The following is a 21,124-nucleotide window of genomic DNA, read 5'->3' as shown; positions in this document are numbered from 1 at the left end:
AATCCAGTTCGAATATGAGAATCAATATGGATAAAAAGCAATATCCACAAACATACGAGCGTTCGGTGATTTTGGAAATGAGAGATTTTCATTTTTATAAATTTCGTAATTATTCATTATAAAATTATATATCATAATAACTTATCGAAACTGATAAATTCATACTCCCATATTTAATATTATACATGTCACGCTTCACGACTAAACCGCTGTGCCGATTTTGATGAAATTTAGAATAGATATGTCAATCACAGACCGTCGCATGCGGAGCTGTTGGCAACAGTTAAAAATAAATTAAAAATTGTGATGACTATTTTTTTTTTTATTAAAAATAATTTGTTTAACATGGCCCATCTATAGTTTTATAGTCTACGTATCAGGCAGTACGCTTAATGAGTAATAATGACGGCGATCCATTGTTAGGGCCTAAATCACTATCATAAATTATAGTTTTCTGGGCTTGCGAAGGAGTACTTTTTTTTATTGCTGGAATTTGGGAAATGACTGGAATTTTATGAAAATATCCTGTTATGAAAAGATTTTTTTATACATATACTAAGATGTTGCCCGGAGCTATGCTCCCGTGGGAATTTTAAAATAAAATATAGCCTATAGCAATCTTGGATAATGTTCCTTTCTAAGAGCGAAATAATTTTAGATCAAAAATCGGTTTGGTAGTTTCGGAGATTAACCGCCTCAAACATGCAAACTCACAAACGCTACCTCTTTATAATAATAGTATATATTTGATATAATAATAGTATATATTTCATAATGTAAATTGCGAGTAAAAAAAAGTGCGTGTAATATCTACTTACATGTTATTTATTATTAATAAAACCTGGCATGTGCGAGTCGGACTCGCAAACAACCGGTTCCGTACCATAGATATGTTGTGTGTGTATGTGATATGTTACGGAAAAAAAACGTCAACGGCGCAAGACTTTTAACATTAGAACAGAGTAAAGCTTACATAGAGGTATTCTTTCTTAAAACCTTGTACAGTTGAGTCAAATTTAAAAATTTAACTCAAAACCGCCCCTGTCCCACTTAAACAGTACACCGAACAGAGAATCAACTGCGTAACTTCAATAATACGGCCGGTTTCCGGACGAACCGAAATACTAAAAAATCCGGCAATATTGTGTATACCGCCGCCGCCTCATGACTGACACAATCAGATGGCCTCCGTAATTTTCCTGCCGTGTTTTATCAAGCCGAGGAACAATGGAACTCATTTTGGGCCGAATGAATTTCGTTCCCGCGCCATCCGCCAAAATACATGCTATTAAAATGGTTTCCATGGGCACTATTGTCGGGTGATGTGCCCTAACTACCGCTATTATGTAAAGTTCCGTATAAGTGTATAGTAAGGTTTAATTAGGTTTGATTCAAAGCGCGGGACGCTGACTAAGCAAAGTTTTTCACTAATAAAAGGTCAGTCATGTCAAGGTCATATACAAAGACGTTTTCAGTGCCAAATAAATTACCTATGTATTCTAGTTTCTACGTAAAGAGAAAAAACATTTTCCCATAAATTTCATCGTGTCAAAATTGTTCAAGATTGATCACAGATAAAAAATACTTTAGCTTTATATCTGGGTTTCAAGTTAAACACATCATTTTTGTTCTTGTATTTATCGCTCGGCCGCTTTTGATGTTTTTTCGCATACTTACCTACCTTTAGGTTGTAGAATTCCTGTTACTGAATTAAGTAATACTTATAATTTAAAAATTCTGTATGGGAAGATGATAGAAATTGAATCAAATTCTTGGCCATGAAACAATCAACATTCATTAATATAATCCGGTTACAACCGGTTTTCTTACTATCCAAATAATAGCAAAAGTTTGAATTTATTTTGCTCGATCTCGTCTGAAGTTGAAACTCTCACAACTTCACATCCATTTTCCATAACGAATCTACTCTAGTAAAGAAAAATTCTCCCGAATTTACATCACAGAAAATCTGCCATGTAATTAGTAGGTTCTCCGTACTGAGTACAGGACAACAAAACAGGACAAACTGGGACGCGTCATAAATGTTGCTATGCCAAAGCAAGGGGTTGGAATCAGTTTTATACATGGAATTAGGTCGAAGTACTTACTAAATCCATGGTTTTATGACCTTGCAAATGTTCTCAAGGTAATTCACCTTAAAAGATTTGAGCGCTCAAGTATCTCATCGGCACATCGGTCATTGGCGAGTGCCGATACTTCCGATTCGGGCCACGTAGCAATTAGTAGCCGTTAGTATAATCCGGCTACAACCGGTCGGAACAATCGCCCGGATTTGTTGCGTGTCGATTGTTTTTGCGGTCCGCACGCGGGACGAATCGTAAACAGACGTGGAGTTAAAGTGATAGATGATGCTTGTTTAATTAATTAATTTTAGTTCATCATCATCATCATCATATGGAGTGTGTTATTGCCAACACTGGTGTCAGATTTTATTCAAGTCGCCTAAAGGCATATGACATGACTTACGACTACTTACCGCCATCTAGTGGCAGGTTGTCGCATACACGCTAGTGAACTAAACTGTCAACCAGTGTGCAGGTTTCCTCACGATGTTTTCCTTCACCGGAAGCAAGTGGTGGTATATACTATATATAAGTCTGATTGGTATACAAGCTCATATGGCACGAGTACGAGTACGAGGATACGAAACTGAGACCTTTCGATCTACATTACACCACCACCGCTTCGAATTTTAGTTTATATAAATTGATCTTGTTACTGATTTGCATTCGAATTCGTCGGCATTTTTTTTCCGTTTCGACAACTTTGGTTTACGGTTTCATGAATCTGTCAAACTCTATTTTTTATAATACCAAATCGAAAAAGAAAAAGCGGAACAATCGAGATTCAGCTGTCTTCCAATTGAAGTTATTAGCGTGATTGGGGGCCTTTACCCATTTTCGAACTGTGTGATTCCGCCGAATGGCTTTGATTTTATGGCCGCCTGCCTGACGTCAACCCTCCTTGGGAATGCTATTTTTGTCTATCAGCTGTCTAGGCTGTGTCCCTTAGCGCTTAGGTGATGTCCTATTCTAGTGCGGAACCACATGCCACAACTTTTCTCTCTGTCTACTCCTTATACCAATCCCAACTAATATTAAAAATGCGAAAGTAAGTTTGTTTGTTACCTCTTCACTGGACCGATTGTTATGAAATATGGTACACAGGTAGAAAATAACCTGAAATAACACATAGTGTAATTTTTATCCCGAAATTTCCACGGGAGCGAAGCCCCGGTAACTAATATAAATAACTAATGCCAGATTTTGATTGACAGGCATTTTTCCTATTAAATTCTAGGTAAATATTATGTAGAAATGCGAACAAGTGGCTTTGATTCCTATAAATAGCCCCTTCAGAGTAAATTCATTTAAATAGCTATTTCATTAATACAAATGAATGTTTGTCTCGAGCACCATCCAGCCCGGCACGACGATAAATTCGTTTGAAAAAACTGTTTCGGTTGTTGTGAAAATTTTCTTTGTATTTTAAATTTGAGAATTATTTTCTTGTCTTTAGAGTGTTTACATGTTTGTTATCTCTCTCTCTCTCTCTCTCTCTCTCTCTCTCTCTCTCTCTCTCTCTCTCTTATCTTTCATGTTTCAATCGTGGCTATGACACCGCGGACCCCGGTGAACCAGCTATGTTTTTTTTTCTATATTACCTACAATAAATATATATATATAAAGGGACAAATCAGACACGTTATTACCTTATATTGATAAAAATAGACACAAAGTCAATCTGAAAAATATAATTTTCCATTTTGACCAGGGGGCTTAGCATCATCTCATAACGCGATTCACTTTACGACCTAAACTGAACTGCATCGCAAATTCGTACCATCGATTTAATTTTTAGTATGAATACGAATTTAATTTCGAATAAAAGTTGATGGTAGGCCTGCAGGCCTACCATCGACTTTTACGGAACGATTCCAATTCAACTCAGTTCAATTTAGGAACCTAAAATGAATCGCATTCATACTAAAAATTAAGTCGACGGTACGAATTTGTGATGCAGATCAGTTTAGGTCGCGAAGTAGACGTGGTAAGCCCCCTGACCAGCGATCGAGTCTGGATCCTACATTGTACAGTCCGGCATGATGAACAGGCCAACAACGTCTTCAGTAGATCTAGCAAAGAAAATTCAATAATTAATAAAATCTCGTCCATTTTCCTTAAGTCCGTGTAAATAGGCCTAATGGGAGCAAAGTTGGCGGGCACTGTTAGTTTTTGATTTCCGTACTTTGGCCGCTAAATAAAGGAAACTTTGCCCGCAATTGATTTGTACTATGTATATTAATGTAGGTTTTGTCAGGCTCTCATTACTTTCCTTAAATCAACGGTTCTCAAATTTTGATTCACGACGCCCTAGGGCTCTGTTAGGTCTTTATAAAAATAGTGCAGAGTTGAAAGCATGTTGACGACCTCTGTGGCATAGTGATCACGATACGCGTTTCTGTCAGTATTGTGCCCGTTTCTGTTCATCGAACTCGCGATAAAAACTTAGTGCTTAGTCTGAGCCGTTGAAGTGTTATTATAATTTATTCATTAATAAAACATAACCTAAAACAATTTCATTAAAAAATCAAAACAGCGTGTTTAGATTTGATAGGATTATAGAATGGATTCAAACGTGTTCGAAACCCAATCAAAATCCCATAAATCACCGCAAAATAATTGGCCACGGACTCCACAAATCGTCATCATTATGTCTTCGGTCATCGGTTCCCTTCCTATCATAACGCTAACCGCAAAATCTTTACGGTAACGCCGGAGAAACGGTTTTTATCCTGTCTGTGACAACTAACACTCACAGGCACGGAAAATGGGAGACTATTTTTTGTGTGTTTTCTAGCTAATCAATTTATCGTAATGATCGCAAACATTTGCCTCTTAATCATAAGATAGTCATGTCTACTTATCGAAAACCATTGCGAGCTGAATATACAATAATGTACAGTCGACAGCACATCAACTTAATATTTATACTTAACTTGATATTTTCGCGGCATAAAGAGTTACCCTAGGTACTAATAGGTAGGTCGGTAAACTTGCGCTCGACTGTATGTATATTTCCCAGGATCGTCTCCCGACGAAGTAACTTTTTGGTGGCCACCGTTTGTGTGACTTTAGTCAACTATGTAACAGGAAACTATAATCATTTCTAATGGACAAAAATGCAAGAGAAGTCCGTTTTTGTGCTTTTTTAAATTTTGTATGTTTATCTTTTCTATACATTGTATAACAATTTTGATGATCAGTGAGTCGGTGACGAAATTATGTGTATTTGGACATCTATAAAATCTAAAGTATACTAGCTACGATATTCAAATTTTGCATGTTTAATTAATGTACTCATGATATTGTATCTTGAAAATGTTAACTATCTGGCATTATCCAAACCAAAGTTACGAGGGTTCAAAAACACGACGAAACGTTTCGAGAAAAGGTAAGGCGCTTCGCTTGGCTCGTCAGAGCGGGGGCACTACCGTGCCCCCTGATATGGGCTCTATATTGGACAACATAAATAAAATAATTATATTATGTTGTACAACCACAGTGAAACCAGCGAAGTATGGGCAAAGCATATTTATCTTCAAAATGATGACCGCGTGTCCCACTGGCGGACAGCTCTCGGAACGGCGCGAAATGTCAGATGATCTTTTAAGAGATTACTCTGCGGCAAGATTATTTTTATCCCAGTAGTTTTTCAGCCGGGGCTCTGCGCCTCTGTCGCGAGATTTTTGCGTTTTTGCGCCATTGCGCTAACCAGATCTTGTTATAGAATAAGAATTTGTTTTTCTTCGCTCTTAAAAAGTCCACGAACTTAAGGCTTCAATATAGACATGTCTTTCCATTTATAAATAAAATAATTGGGTAAAGTCTTCATCAGAAACAATAACACTCTCGATAAGATAGAAAGAAAATAATTGAACTGAACCTTTGTAGGCAAGAATATTAATTATGCCAGTAAAGATATTCTATTCCTATCCTATATCCTGGTAGGTAAGTATGAAAGGTACGAAGCTGTAGTGGTGTAATGATAAGGCAACCGTTTCTGTATCGAAAGGTCCCGGGTGAATCCTACTCGTGATAAATTAGGTCATACATCAATCAGACTCATTATTTTCCTTCGAAATTTCATGCTATTGGCTTTGTAGATCTGAATGCCCTTATTAATTAAAGTTCCTTTATATTAAATCATTTTCTCTATATTAAATCTCTTCTATTTCTATCTGCTACATCTTAACGTCTTACAAATTCAAACCGTTTTTCACAACAACAATGTCACTCTCTATGATAACCATAAACAATATATAATAATAGAATATAACCTTTAAATGTGGTGGCTGTCCACTAACTTACTTATACTCAACACATGCGTCAGAATACGTCCGGAATGAAAATAAAAATCACCTAAATTCCACAATGTTAAGATACTTTAATAAAAAAGAGCAAGCAATTCAAACTCATTGTTTCAACGAATCAAAGGCGAGACTTTTTTTTTTTTCAAAAAATCCTTAAGTGGCTCAACCTTCTTAACGTTCGTAATAAAAAAAAACATTTGTCAGAGCGACGAATGTCAAAGGGGAGGCGAAAACTCGTGATTAATTGTGGAATGGCTCTCAAAACATCGGCTGGGGTATAAAAAAAACCGGAGAATGTAAACTTTTCCATTCAACATGAGCGGGGAATCTAACGTTCACTCTTCGACTTCAAATAACAATGGAATACTACCTTGCACGACTCAGGATTCAAACATCCATAATATCAAATTGTAAGTATATACAACTTTAAAGGTACTTTTTAAGTGGTAGCAGGGTCGAAGCGATTGGTCCAGTGGTCCCGGGTTCGAATCCTACTCGTGCCACATGAGTTTATACCAATACTAGCGGCACGTCCAGGTTTCGCTCGGGTAAAACATACTATATTATATACACTTAAACCTGTCTCAAGTATCTCACTATTTAATGGTGAAAACCGCATGACAATCCGTGCAGTAGTTATTGAGTTCATCGCGAACAGACAGTCAGACAGATAGGCGCGACTTTGTTTTATAATATGTAAGAATGACTCCTGTATAGTATTCATAAACCGCCACTTGGTTCCAATGAAACAACGTGAGGAATTTGTATTCACTAGCTCGTCGATCGCGCAGAATAGAGACACAAACAATTGTTTATCTATTACTAGCGGCCCGTTCTGGCTTCGCTCGGGTAAAACATAATAAATAATAACCCTAAACCTTCTTCACTGTTAATTATATTACTGGAATCACTGTTAGTTATATGTAAAGATAAGGATTAACAAATAATTGTTAATCCTGTTAATTGTCAAAATCAAAATCAAATCATTTATTCAGAAATTAGGCCTTCACAGGCACTTTTTCACTTTTTTTTTGTTAATACTGTTCATTGTTAATACCTAACATACCTATGTAAGGTACAGTCGACCGCGTATCACGTTACTCTGCATGGATCTTTCTAACGCGGTAATAGGGTCGTCCCTATTACTGCAAACTCGTGTTTGCAATAAATTTGGGTAGGTTCATGTGCTGTTGACTGTACGCTAGTTTGTATGCGATTACTTACAAATAGACGCGGTAGGTAGTCCTAAAAGTCATGTCAGATGCCTTTGGGCGACTTTAATAAAATCTGACACCAGGTTTAGCAATTGACACACTCCATAAGCAAATATATAAAAATCTCTTTAGGTGTATATATAAAATACACAGATAAAATAGTAGATAGGTACCTAATCTTTATTGCAACGGTAAAACTTTCCCAATCTCAAACCTTAACTCTGGAACTAAGAGGGGAGACTTCCACTAGTTTCCAACGATGATAAACTGAAGAGCTCATATTAGTTCATCCAAGTAAACACACAGTCATGCTCTAGTCATTACTTTCGACATGTTGCAGTTTTTTAAATCCTCGCGAAAACGTAGATCTATATATCACACATCTTTACTGATATTAGGTATGCAAACGTTATTTTAACTGTAAAATAAACAAATAGGTATTGTAGACAGATGAACTTTTTTTCGCCATTTAGAAAGAAATGGTAACTCTTCATTTTTGCATGTCGATGGCAAATCTACACACACCATATTGGAGACTAAATGTAATCTTGCCAAAGCTAAGCCACTTCGAAGGCTTCATTGAAACTGCCATCAAATCAGCCCGAGTGTACAGGACAGTCATAAGTTACAACAAGGTATTGAACATAAACAAGCGCAAAGGCATCTCAAATGCAATTTCTTTCTCTCTCGCCTTTGGATGGTAAGAGAAAGTATTGAACTAAAATAATGCTGTAAACTTAGCATTACTTTAGCATAAATTAAACACTTATTATTTCTAACTATAAGATGTATTTTGTTTCTAGCTCCTCGTAAACCTATGGCATGATCCAATGGTGGAACTGTGGGCCTGTGCTTGTGGCTATTGTGATGTTCTTGCTTGTCGGAACCATCTTCGAGAGGCGGCTCGAGAGGATCGTGCAGCGGATTAGTGAGTACTCTATTCGATACTCGCATATTTTATTTGATATTTTTTATTACCATGAAACAAAACACGCAGCACGACGTCGCGTCCACACATTCTCTCTTTTTTTTACACGATGCGTACACGACATGGGACGTTAGGACGTTAGTAACATGCTACGCATTTTTATGTTTCGTGGTAGGTCTTTTGGACGCAGGGTAGTGTGTCAAAAGGGCACGGAAAGCAGCGAAGAGCAAACCTTTTTTCGAAGTGCTTCATCGTTTTTGAACCCTCTCATCTCGTCAGGTTTTCGGAGTTCATTTTTTCTCACTTTTGAAAGACACCGTAAAACCGAATATTTCATATAAACAACTTGAAGCCTCCACGCGCGCGTGAGCTAAAGGTCTTGACAGCCAGACAGACGGACAACGAATTGATCCTATGAGTTCTGTTTTCCTATTTTTTATTTAGTTATTTATTTGTAACAACATTTATACATATTGTGTGCATACACTGTATGTCTAATGTAAATTTGTTTTTGTTTCATATTAACCTCAAAATTTTTAAAATTAAGTGCAAAAATTTATACTTTTGTATTCCAAAAGAATAAAATCTAAAATTTAAATGTTTCTAATCATGTTTCAGTCTACCGACAAGCCCCAGACACGTTGTCTGATACCACCCCATCAGACATATCAAGCCCAGATCCGCTAGCCCCATCTGACTCGCCTGCCCCACCTGCCTCAACTGCCCCAACTGCCCCGCAAGGGGACAACCCCTGCTCCTGCGACAACTGCTTGCCGAGAACGGACCTCGTGCTCACACCAACGACAACACAACAATGATAAAAAACACAAAGTAACCCAAACACTAAAATAAATGCCCAAAAAATTTAAACTTTATTACAAGCTTTTATTTAGTTTCATCTGTCCCGATGTTTGCTTGTCTGTCTGTAAACAATTAGCAAGTTAGATGTCTCCTACTTCCCAGTTGTCGTACAGAGTTGATATTTCCCACATCGCTTTCAGTTTCCATGACAAGGCAGTAGAAAAATTTCAAGGCTTGTCGTCATTGCGACGACCCCCGTGGTGGATCCCGGGTTAGAACCCCGGTCAGGTCAACATGAAAAATGCTCTTTTTCAGATTGACTTGGATCGGTCTTGGATGTTTATCTATAAATGTATAGTTGCGTTATAGAATAGTGTCGTTGAGTTAGTATCCCATAACACAAATCTCGATCTTACCTTGGGGCTAGCTCAATCTATGTGTCACACACACTAAATATTTTTTTTAATTCAGGTAGAGAGAGGCAGTGTAATTACAGTGTTTATAAAATACCCATAGGACACATTAAAAAAAAGTTTTTGTAAGTGCGGGTGGCATACCCGCGTCTATTTTCTCTTTACAGACCGACAGTATTTCAGAGATTTTATATTATTTCAGTCTTATCCACCTACAATAGAGTGAATTTGACGTATCAAACAAAATCAGATATTTTTCCCATCTATCAAAACAAAATATATATATATAGGGTTCGTATGACATTGGGCACAAGCGACGTCACAAATGTTGGAGTAAAAAAAACAAAGAGAACAAAAATACAAATGTTACTATAAATAAAATTGATCAACTAAAGTGGCATTTAATTATCTTGTTTCATTATGTGAATCTATTATTTATATATATTATTTTATACACAGGCTTTATTTCAGCAATATACAGTAACACATATGTATAGCCGCCATAAATACAGATGTCATAAACACCGGTCCGATGACGGCGCGACTCGTCCGGACAAGGAGATATGATCCGGGCCGAGCATAGCCGGGTAATTTCCCTTGTGGCTGCGTCTTTTATGCTTCGTTTGGTTACTTGCGCTGCTGGTGGAGAGTGGAGAGTAGGCTTGCTAACCCAACGATCGAGCTGTCCCGTTCGCAATGTATGACTATAGGAATGTAACAAGGTTTAAACACGGTTTAAACATCAATTTAGGTTTATAGTCAGTGTAGTGTTAATTAATAACACATTTCATGCAAACGAAGATGACTTTCCCTTGACGTCTCAACGGTCATGGCACCGTTTCTGTGCTTTTATATATATTGACGACCTCGGTGGCGCAGTGGTAAAGTTCTTGCCACTGAACCGAGAGGTCCCGGGTTCGATCCCCGGTCGGGTCATGATGGAAAATGATATTTTTCTGATTGGCCCGGGTCTTGGATGTTTATCTATATATGCATTTATTTTAAAATATAGTATCGTTGAGTTAGTATACCATAACACAAGTCTCGAACTTACTTTGAGGCTAGCTCAATCTGTATGATTTGGTCTAATATATTTTTATTTATTTATTTATTTATAATTAATATGAAATATAATAAATATTATTTGTGTCATTTTGTGTCGAGACATACAAGAGCGCTAGTCTATACTTAATCAGACTTAGACAGCGAGTTGTGTGCGTCTGTCTGGTACAGCTACTAGCGCAAGTTACTTGCGAGCCCCTCAACGCGGCCTAGCCCGCAAAGCCAGGTTAAGCGTCGGATTTTATTATTCAGGAGAACCTCTATAACTCTACTCATACCATTATGACCCTGTTTTGCTCAATGGCTTCCCTGATTATGGTTTTTCTTGTGTTTGTTGTACCTACTAGTTGATCAACTAGTGATCACTGTTCTGTGGCGTGTGATTCCGCCACAGAACCACCATTCCAATTGCATATCCTCCATATCGTCTCGTGGAGGTCGTACGATGCGACTAAGGAGCACTAGCTCTGATAGGAAACAAAAGCATTCCCGTGTAGGACGTCAGGCAGTAAAATCACAGCCAAATCTTCAAGGCACATTTTCACGTCAAAATTTATATTAAAAGCATAGTTATAAGATAATGTGCTTACATCTGTGATTAAAAGTAATTTCTCAAAAAACTCCATCTGGCATTCCCGAACGACCAGCCTGCTGAGAATAAATGCCGATAGAAACTCATTTGAACAGTGTTGGTCCCTATCTTGAGGTTAATATCCAAGTTTGTGGTCCCCATCATGCCAAGAGGGCTTACCATTATTGCTTCTTCCATATATATTTTTTTAATAATATGATATAGTAAAAATACTTTTTTTTAAATTACAAAATGCGTGGGTAGACGTAGGTCACAGACCATTTGGTTGTGACGTAGGTACATCGAAACTTCATACATCATCGTGACGGAGGACGAAGGAGCGCAACGGAGCAACGGGTCGCGACTCCTAAGGAAACGCAGTATTAAAAACTTGGACATAATTTCAGTTTCCAGTGCAGTCTAAGCTAGTTATGAGTTCACAACTTACAGTCCCTAGTTAGTGGTCGTCTCTACAAGTTAACGGGGGCTTTTTGCTCAGGGGAGCTTTTATACTTTGATGTTAAATTCAATCAGTGGTCAAAAGTTTTTACCTCAAACATCTCTTCTGAATGGCAGAGAACAAAAAGTAACAAAAAATAAACAAGGTTATGTTTAAAATATTTATTTTCTATACATTTCACTTATAGTAACTGTTCACTTACCAAATATAAATATATGCATACATAATTTTCTACAAAAGTAAGGCAACGAGGAATATTATTTTTATTCTTCATAAAATAGAAAAGATTTTTAAACAATTTTTCTGTAGGGAAAATAAGTTTTGTCCATGTCTCGCGTGCCAAAATCTCATTGAAAGAATGAGATGAAATATATTATGACAAAAAAATGATAATAAAAATAGCTGAGTCACCGTCACAAAATTGGGTAACACAAATTTCACTTTATCATTAACCCTCTTATTCATAAAAAAGTCAAAGCATACTTTAAATGTATGTGTTTATGATACCACTATCGCCATCTATGAGTGAGAAGTCGGCAACTTTTTCATCGATCATCAGTTGTACGCGCCCCACCACTGGTAGATCTCTCTAAAAAAACTGTCTCGTCCACGCGCGCTTGAGATAGCACAAATTTAATATAATTATTCTGTTTTACTGTAAATCTTTCCAATAAACGTATTTTAATCGTCTAATAAAAGGAAATTATTGAAGAGCACCCCGAATACTGCAAAAAATTGATCCTGCGGCCGGATGACGAAGAGGATTCTTCAATCGTGAGAAGACCACGTCGATGCGAATACTATACGTCGTGGACCTCCTAGTCAACGCTATACGTCTACGTGTGAACCAGATCAGCAGTTAAACGGTTAGGTTTCCTTCTGAATATCCTTCCCTCCCCAATCGAATTGTGTTAAAACTGTGTTATTTGTGCTAATTTCAGAATCGGTTAGTGACGTGTCGGGTGATTGCCGTTCCAGTTCCGCTTAAATCGTGAGTACTTTACCCTATTTTCCAAGCCCACAAAATGCCTGGTGATGATAATTTAGCTGTGCCTTCAGCACGATCAGTTTCTCCCTCAAGAAAAGCGATTAATTCAAATATTTCTGACCTCAAAAAACAAAGAGGTGTCTTGAGAGGTAGATTGACTCAATTTTCTAAATACTTAGATTTATTTGAAAATAATAGCCCATCTAAGCTTCAAATCAAAGAAATAAAGTTTAGAATGCAGGCGGCGATAGATATTTATCAAAATTTTAATAAAATCAATAGTGAAATTCTTTGCTTATCAGATGAGTCAGTCGATAACGAATATGTCGAGTCATTTGAGTCGTTATATTTTAGCGCTTTAGCTAATGCTGAATGCTTAATCGAAAGTGATGAGACTGGGGACAGTTCTAGTGATTTTAGGTCTAGTTCGATTACGAGTAAACCTCGCGCGCATGTTAAACTTCCCGAGATAAAGTTGCCTACCTTCGACGGGCAGTATGATCAGTGGCTTGAATATAGAAATTCCTATATTACAATGATCCACAAACGTACAGATTTAGATGCGATTCAAAAATTTCATTACTTACGTTCTTCACTCAGTGGAAGTGCCTTACAAGTTATTAGTGCATTGGAATTTACTGCGTCTAACTACCAACATGCGTGGGAGTTACTAGAAAACAGATTTCATAATGCGAGACTCCTAGTTCATAATCACATAAAATCGTTATTTTCTCTTTCCAATATAAAACAAGAATCGGCCTCACTAATTCGCAAACTTATTGATACTGTGTTACGCAACCTCCGTGCATTGAAGACACTAGAGGAGCCTGTGGACACATGGGATACCTTATTAATTTATTTAATTGTGTCGAAGCTCGATTTAGCTACGGAGAGTGACTGGGAAAAACATAAGGGCACTCTTGTTTTAAATTCGTCACGAAAGTTGAAATTAGATGATTTGCTAAGGTTTCTTAGGAATAAAGCGGATATGTTGGACATGATCAGTGCTAATCATAACAAGTTGCAATCGAAACCAACAAATAATGCAACCAATCAGGCCAATAATAAAGTTCATAGTTATGTCTCAACAAATAATAGTAATTCCAAAAATAAATTCACTAGTAATAATAATAAACGTCATAAATGTCCTTCATGTAACGGTAATCATGCTTTGTATATGTGTTATAATTTTTTGAATTTATCTGTACAAGACAGGTCCTTATTCGTAGATAAAAATAATTTATGTCGCAATTGTTTACGATCTGGACATGTACTTTCAGATTGCACGTTTGGCCCATGCAAGCAATGTCAGGGCAAACATAATAGTCTACTCCACTTTAATAGTTCTAATAAAAACAGTGTTAACAGTGACGCCATGTCCAGTTCTCCCCAGGCTACCTCAATGCCGACCGCTGCGCTGTTATCAGTGGGCGGTGATCCCTTCTATTCGAATACATACACATGCGCAGGCGATCTACCACTGCAACCTGTTTTGTTATGCACGGCATTAGTGGATGTGATTGATAAAGATAATCGTATGCATACAGCCCGAGCGCTGTTAGACTCTGGGAGTCAACATAGTTTTATTTTAGATAGATTAAGAAAACGTCTTAATGCGCCTCTTATACAGTCCACTATTCGAATTTCGGGTGTCGGACAATCAGTGTCGCACTCTAATCATTTATGCGAAATTACTTTTAAATCAAAAATATGCGATTATACGGCGAAGGCCAGATGTATTGTCTTGCAGCGCATAACAAACGGTTTGCCCACGACATGCATTGATGAAGCCCTCATACGAATGCCAAATAATATTCAGCTTGCTGATCCGTCTTTCTGTGTTCCTTCAGATATCGATTTATTGATTGGTGCAGATTTATTTTGGAGTTTGTTATGCGAAAATAGGATTCAATTATCGAATGGTCCCTGCTTACAAAATTCGAAGTTAGGTTGGCTTATTTCTGGTCCTATAAACAACAATAAAATTTTGTCTACCAATCAAGTACATTGTCATTTGTCACAAACTCTGAGCGAACAACTTACGCGATTTTGGGAAATAGAAGAAATGCCTCAGTCAGGTAGTCCTCTGACTAACGACGAGCGTTTGTGTGAGGATTTGTTTGTTAAAACTACTATTCGAATGGCTGACGGTAGATTCTCGGTACGTATCCCGCTTAAAGAATCAGCTGACTCGTTAGGCGATTCTTATACGTTAGCAAAAAATAGATTTTTTTCATTAGAACGTAAATTAGAACGTTCTCCTGATTATAAACGTATGTATGTCGAATTTATGCGTGAATATGAAGCTTTGGGACATATGGAACGCATAGATATGCCCAAAAGCCCTAATTATTTTTTACCACACCACGGTGTTTATAGGGAAGGTGCTGTGACTACTAAATTACGCGTTGTTTTTAATGCTAGTGCTGTCACTACTTCGAATAAATCGTTAAACGATATACAGTTACCAGGTCCAGCACTTCAAAATGATATATTCGGTATTTTATTAAGATTTCGTCAGTACAAGTATGTTGCCTGTGCCGATGTTTGTAAAATGTTTAGGCAAGTCATGGTTCAATCAGATCAAAGGTCGTTGCAACTTATAGTTTGGCGTGAAAACCCAACTGATCCTTTACAGGTCTACCAATTAACTTGCGTGACTTATGGTACTGCGTCAGCCCCGTACCTTAGTATGCGTTGTATTCGTCAGCTAGCCTCAGAGTGTGAAGATAAATTTGTTGCTCGCGTTATTAATGATGATTTTTTCGTTGACGATCTAATAACGGGACACGATAATTACAAAACCTTGCTAGACATTTGTGAGAAAACACGCCAAGTCCTGCAGTCTGGATGCTTCCCACTCCGCAAGTGGACATTCAACTCTGACGTCACACGATGTGCTTCGATAAAGAATTTCGAAGGCGAGCATACTCAAAACAAAACATTAGGCGTAGGTTGGAACAGCGATAGTGATGAGTTACACTTCACTAAGAAAATTGATTTTAATTCAGATAATTCAAAATTGAATAAACGTCAAATGTTGTCCATCATAGCTCAAATTTATGACCCCTTAGGATTATTATCAGCATCTATAATAATTGCAAAAATATTATTGCAAAAGTTATGGGCTAATAAACTAAGTTGGGATGATGAAGTTCCTCAGGACATTGCCGAATCATGGAATTATTTTATCGGTACATTAAAGTGCTTAAGCGAATTAAAAATTCCACGTTGCGTTTTAAATACGGATAGGCAATATACTGAGCTCCATATTTTCTGTGATGCTTCTTCGAATGCATATGGTGCATGTGCCTATATACGTACCTATAGCGATGGCTCGTCAAATCCCACAGTAAGACTTCTTTGTGCCAAAACAAAGGTCGCACCTTTAAAGTCACTTACTATCCCAAGACTTGAGCTGTGTGGTGCTTATGTAGGTGCTAAATTGTATAAACATATTGTAGATTCGTTGAGATTGTCCTTCACTAAAACTTACTTCTGGACTGACTCGACTATCGTACTAGGATGGTTACAAATGTCTCCACATTTATTAAAAACATTTGTTCAAACTCGTGTAGCAAAAATTAAAAACATAACAGAGGAGTCTGAGTGGCTACATGTACCTAGTAAAGACAATCCAGCAGATTTATTGTCCAGAGGCGTTTATTTAAATTTATTAATTGATAATAATTTGTGGTGGAACGGACCGTATTTTTTACAGTCTCGTGAATTCAGTTTAGATTTTATACGTGATAATAATGAGTCGGTAGAATTAAATGATTTGCCTGAGTTAAAGCCTCCTACTAAAGTTAGCTTTGTTTGCATTCCAGTCGAGAACGATTTATTTGAATTCAAAAGATATTCGTCATATATTAAACTTTTACGCATAGGTGCATTTGTTTTGAGATTTATAGATAACATTCGCAGCCGACATCAGAGCGTCTCAAAACAACAAACCGGTTTTCTAACCACGGACGAGCTGCGTGCATCACAGGCATTGCTAGTAAAGTGTGCACAACGCGAATCGTTCCCGGACGTTTATGACAATTTATTGAATAATACGATTGTAAAAACAAATAAATCGCAATGGAATCGTTTATCAGGTCTTAATTTGTTTTTAGATGATCGTAAAGTAATTAGAGTCGGTGGTAGGCTGTCAAATTCGTCTGATTTCAACTACGATAAGAAACATCCAGTGTTGTTATGTAATAAACATTATTTTACGTTACTGTTGGTTAGATACGAGCATAGACGTTTACTTCATGCCGGTCCACAGCTGCTATTGTCTTCACTGCGCGAGTGTTGGTGGCCACTGAGTGCTAGGAACTTAGTAAAGAAAATAGTTCGTGAGTGTGTTACGTGTGCGCGAATAAAAGGCAAAATGTTATCTCCTATAATGGGAAATTTGCCATCTGAGCGATTGGATGGTGGATTTCCATTTATTACAACCGGCTGTGATTATTGTGTGCCACTGTTCATACTGAACCGGAAGGGCAGAGGAGCCCAGTTAACTAAAGCGTACGTTTGTTTATTTATTTGTTTTCTTACTAGAGCTATACACTTGGAACTTGTTACCAGTCTCACTACTGACGATTATATTTTAGCTCTAAAGCGTTTTATTAGTAGAAGGGGTAAACCTGATACTATTTACTCTGATAATGGGAGAAATTTTGTAGGTGCAGAGAAAGAATTCCCTAAAATTTTGAGTGAAAATTCGGATAAAATTATAAATTATTCTACAAGTAATGGAATAAATTTTAAGTACATTGCTCCGTTTAGTCCCCACCAAGGCGGGCTGTGGGAAAGTGGGGTAAGGTTATTTAAGTATCATTTTAGACGCATTGTAGGCAACGCGAAACTAACTTATGAGGAGTTTAGCACAGTTTTGACACAAATCGAGGCTGTCCTCAACTCCCGTCCTATGTCTCCTCTTTCCTCAGACCCTTATGACTTCAACCCGCTAACGCCTGGTCATTTCCTTATTGGCCGGCCGTTGACTGCTCCTGCTAGCACCGACGACGTAGCAGCTGCGACATCTACGACTCCGGCGCTCAACCGATATCGACGCATCGAGCAAATTCGTTTACATTTCTGGCAACGATGGTCGAAAGAGTACATAGCTGAGCTCCAGACGCGGACTAAATGGAAGACGAATAAAAACCATATTGCCATGGACAGCATGGTCCTTATAAAGGATGATAACCAGCCGCCTCTGAAGTGGAAATTGGGACGGATCGTGAAGACTTATCCTGGTGCGGACGGAGTTTCTCGTGTTGCTGACATACGGACGGCTACAGGAATAATAAGAAGATCGTTATCCAAGATCTGCCCGTTGCCGCTGCAGCCCGAGAGTTGAATAAATCCAGAAGACGTCATACTTTGGAAGTCGGAGTCTTCCAAGGCCGGGGGCATGTTTATGATACCACTATCGCCATCTATGAGTGAGAAGTCGGCAACTTTTTCATCGATCATCAGTTGTACGCGCCCCACCACTGGTAGATCTCTCTAAAAAAACTGTCTCGTCCACGCGCGCTTGAGATAGCACAAATTTAATATAATTATTCTGTTTTACTGTAAATCTTTCCAATAAACGTATTTTAATCGTCTAATAAAAGGAAATTATTGAAGAGCACCCCGAATACTGCACAGTATGTTTTGTCACTATCGCACCTTAAAACATTTGATGTTGACAGAACGAGACAAAACATACTTTAAATTCAAAGTTATATTTTATTATTTGCATAAATGTATTTGTAAGTAATAACTATTTAGCCCAATAATATGTGCATTATAATGTGAAATACAAAAATTATGACATTTTAAAAAATATATGGCAATGAAAATAATAACTTACAACTTTAGCATACAGTAAGGTTTAACTTTTTTTGTGTATTATAAGGGTAAGGTTTTATAAAGGTTTTAAAAAAAATACAGCCCAGCCGTGCGGCGGTGAATACTCAAGTTAATCACACAGGTAGTTTTCCAAATTGTATTATAATGTGCCTATATTAGGTTTCGAATCTCCCATATAGTCATATTCCCCTGTTTCAGCTTTATACAAAATATTGTTAATATGATATTGAGCCGTGCACCTCGCGTATAGATTGTCCATCTTCCTCAGTTTCAACGCGACATGCTCCCCAAACACTGAGAACTCGTCCTTACTAAACCTGTCCCGATATAATTCGGTGACGAGTCGGTAAATTTCCCCTGTCTTCGTCTCTTCTAGTTCTGTCTCGCTCTCGCGGCGTCTTTTCGTAGTCTGGTTGTGACCACTGCTGCTGCTGGCGTCGCTGTTGGGCCCAGGTACAGCGTCATAAACGTATACGTCGTCATCTCTCGCCTGTAACTGTCAACACATTTTTTTTTAACGTGTGAAAAGACCCTCGTCCCGTCCATCCGGCCACGGGAAGCCGGACAGGTGTGTGGGACTTGAACCCACTAAAACCACACGATGCCAACGCCAACCGCATTTGTGCCGGGACCATGTGCTACTCTCGCTCCACAGCCCCGGCGCGAAATACATAGATCAACCGAATAGGAAATAATAATGCAAATCTAGCTTGGGTTGTGCGCATGATATATCCTTACTATCCTAACTAATATTATAATTGCGTAAGAAAGTTTGTTTGTTTGTTACCTCTTCACGCTCAATCTACTCAACCAATCTTCTTGAAATTTCGCATACATATAGTTTGAAGTATGGAGAAGGACTTTTCATCCTGGAAAAATAAATGTTCCCGTGGGAAATTCACGCGGGCGGAGCCGCGGGCAAAAACTTGTACACTTACATAGTGCTACAACATGTTGCTATATAAATAGTTGTAGGAGCTTCTGTAACCTCAAATAAAAATGTCGAATAAAATATTATATTAACGAACTTAAAATAAAAATAGTAAAAAATATAGAAACATGGTTCTATACAATAGTTTATCTATTTGAAATCAAAAAAGTGAAAGAGGATTTGCACTTGTGCTTATTTTGAACACTATTCCGCAACGCGCCATCTGTTTTGCACATACTACCGATTGGTAGACGTAAACACATAGAAATATATGATAGATGATGACAATGTGTGTATCAGACAGAGAGAGACCGCCACGAGACCGCACATACGCCAGGTTGGTTGTTGCCAGAGAGTTTGATAACCATTACTTAACCTCAAACATTACATCTCTGACAAAGACAAACAAAAGTACCTAATACTTAATTAACATGTACTCACAATTGCGACGGATTCAGGGTCCGACAACGCCTTAAAAACGCGTTTCTTCAAAAAGTACATGTTCTTGAATGCGAACCATTTGCTTTCTTCTGTATCACTTCTAATCAAGAGCTCCCTTCGAAACTGCGTATAGAGAATTTTAATTTTTCTCTCAACCGTTTGCTTGTCCATGCCCATAGCCTGTGCTATTTGGACCCATGCCACTTTCTTCTTTCTTTTGTCTTTGTGTTCTGGTAAATCTAAATCCCATAATACGGGTCTTTCGCGGTAATGGTCTATTAGTTTGAAGACGAGGTCGTTGTTCCATTGAGTCCAGTTGAATGATGTTTCTGTGTTGGTGGCATTTGTATCCGCCATGACGCGTGCTGTCTCTCTGAGTTTCGGACAACAACTGGCAACTGTTCGAACGACGCGGCGCGTTGCGCATTGTTTTGTAACGTTCCATGTTGTTGAACGATATAACGTATTGTTACAGAACGGCCCTCGCGTGATATATTTTTTTAATTATTTGCTTGAGAACGAATGTGTTGGGTGAATGGCTTTGATCTGTTGTTGTTCTGGTTCAGAAACATGAATGTAACACGCATTACCTTACTTAAAGTAGGTATCTGCGGTTCCTATGTGCTAATTTCACATGTGTTTGTATTGGTTCGTTTATAAGAATTTTGCAGGAAATCTATTTCTAAACGAATGCATGTAAAGGCATGAATTTGTTTAAAATTTATGTCTCTAATTTCACTTCATCGAACCTTCTCGGCATACCTAATTATATAATCCATATTCCATCTCTGTCTATACCTAGAGAAATACAATAATATATGCTAAATATTAAAATACCTTTCCTTACCTAACTTTTAAATACCCTTTCTATGCTATAAAGGGTAAAAAGCATTGAGTTATATTATAAATATTTTTCTTGGGAACCGAATCCCAAAATTCTTCAGGAAGCTAACAATTTTCTTGGGTGGTATATAGAATAGGGTACTATCTATCCCGATATTCCCAAGAGAGCGCAGACCCGGAAAGCAGCTCCTTTTCTACAAACGGATGCAAAAAAACTGCAAAAAC

At 37.8% G+C, this 21,124-nt stretch overlaps 1 protein-coding gene and 1 long non-coding RNA gene across 3 annotated transcripts; one reads left to right on the top strand and one right to left on the bottom strand.

The window, feature by feature from the left end:
• Positions 1 to 6,590: 6,590 nt before the first annotated feature.
• On the top strand, positions 6,591 to 9,411 carry LOC128677054 (uncharacterized). The gene is made up of 3 exons (XR_008405494.2): positions 6,591 to 6,804; positions 8,412 to 8,536; positions 9,155 to 9,411. It is a non-coding gene; the product is annotated as an uncharacterized LOC128677054 (long non-coding RNA).
• A 9,074-nt stretch (positions 9,412 to 18,485) lies between these two features.
• LOC128677097 (uncharacterized) lies at positions 18,486 to 20,434 on the bottom strand. 2 transcript variants are annotated; one of them, XM_053757705.1, is made up of 2 exons: positions 20,057 to 20,434; positions 18,486 to 19,180 (listed from the first exon to the last, which is right to left on the bottom strand). In XM_053757705.1, the coding sequence occupies exons 1-2, from the start codon at positions 20,411 to 20,413 to the stop codon at positions 18,824 to 18,826; spliced, it is 714 nt and encodes a 237-aa protein (XP_053613680.1). In that variant the 5' UTR covers positions 20,414 to 20,434; the 3' UTR covers positions 18,486 to 18,823. The 2 variants fall into 2 exon arrangements, with proteins under 2 accessions (XP_053613680.1, XP_053613681.1); XM_053757706.1 differs by having other exon boundaries at positions 18,486 to 19,174.
• Positions 20,435 to 21,124: the final 690 nt, after the last annotated feature.

This window comes from Plodia interpunctella, chromosome 17, assembly GCF_027563975.2.
Source record: "Plodia interpunctella isolate USDA-ARS_2022_Savannah chromosome 17, ilPloInte3.2, whole genome shotgun sequence".
In the NCBI taxonomy this organism is placed as follows: domain Eukaryota; kingdom Metazoa; phylum Arthropoda; class Insecta; order Lepidoptera; family Pyralidae; genus Plodia; species Plodia interpunctella.
Note: the sequence above shows the minus strand (reverse complement) of the source record. Positions and strands in the feature narration are given on the sequence as shown.

Coding starts and splice junctions, on each gene's coding strand:
- LOC128677097 (XM_053757705.1), bottom strand. CDS start 20,413: ATGGCGGATACAAATGCCACCAACACAGAAACATCATTCAACTGGACT. Junction 19,181..20,056: donor ACCCTGAATCCGTCGCAATT/GTGAGTACATGT, acceptor ATGTGTTGACAG/TTACAGGCGAGAGATGACGA.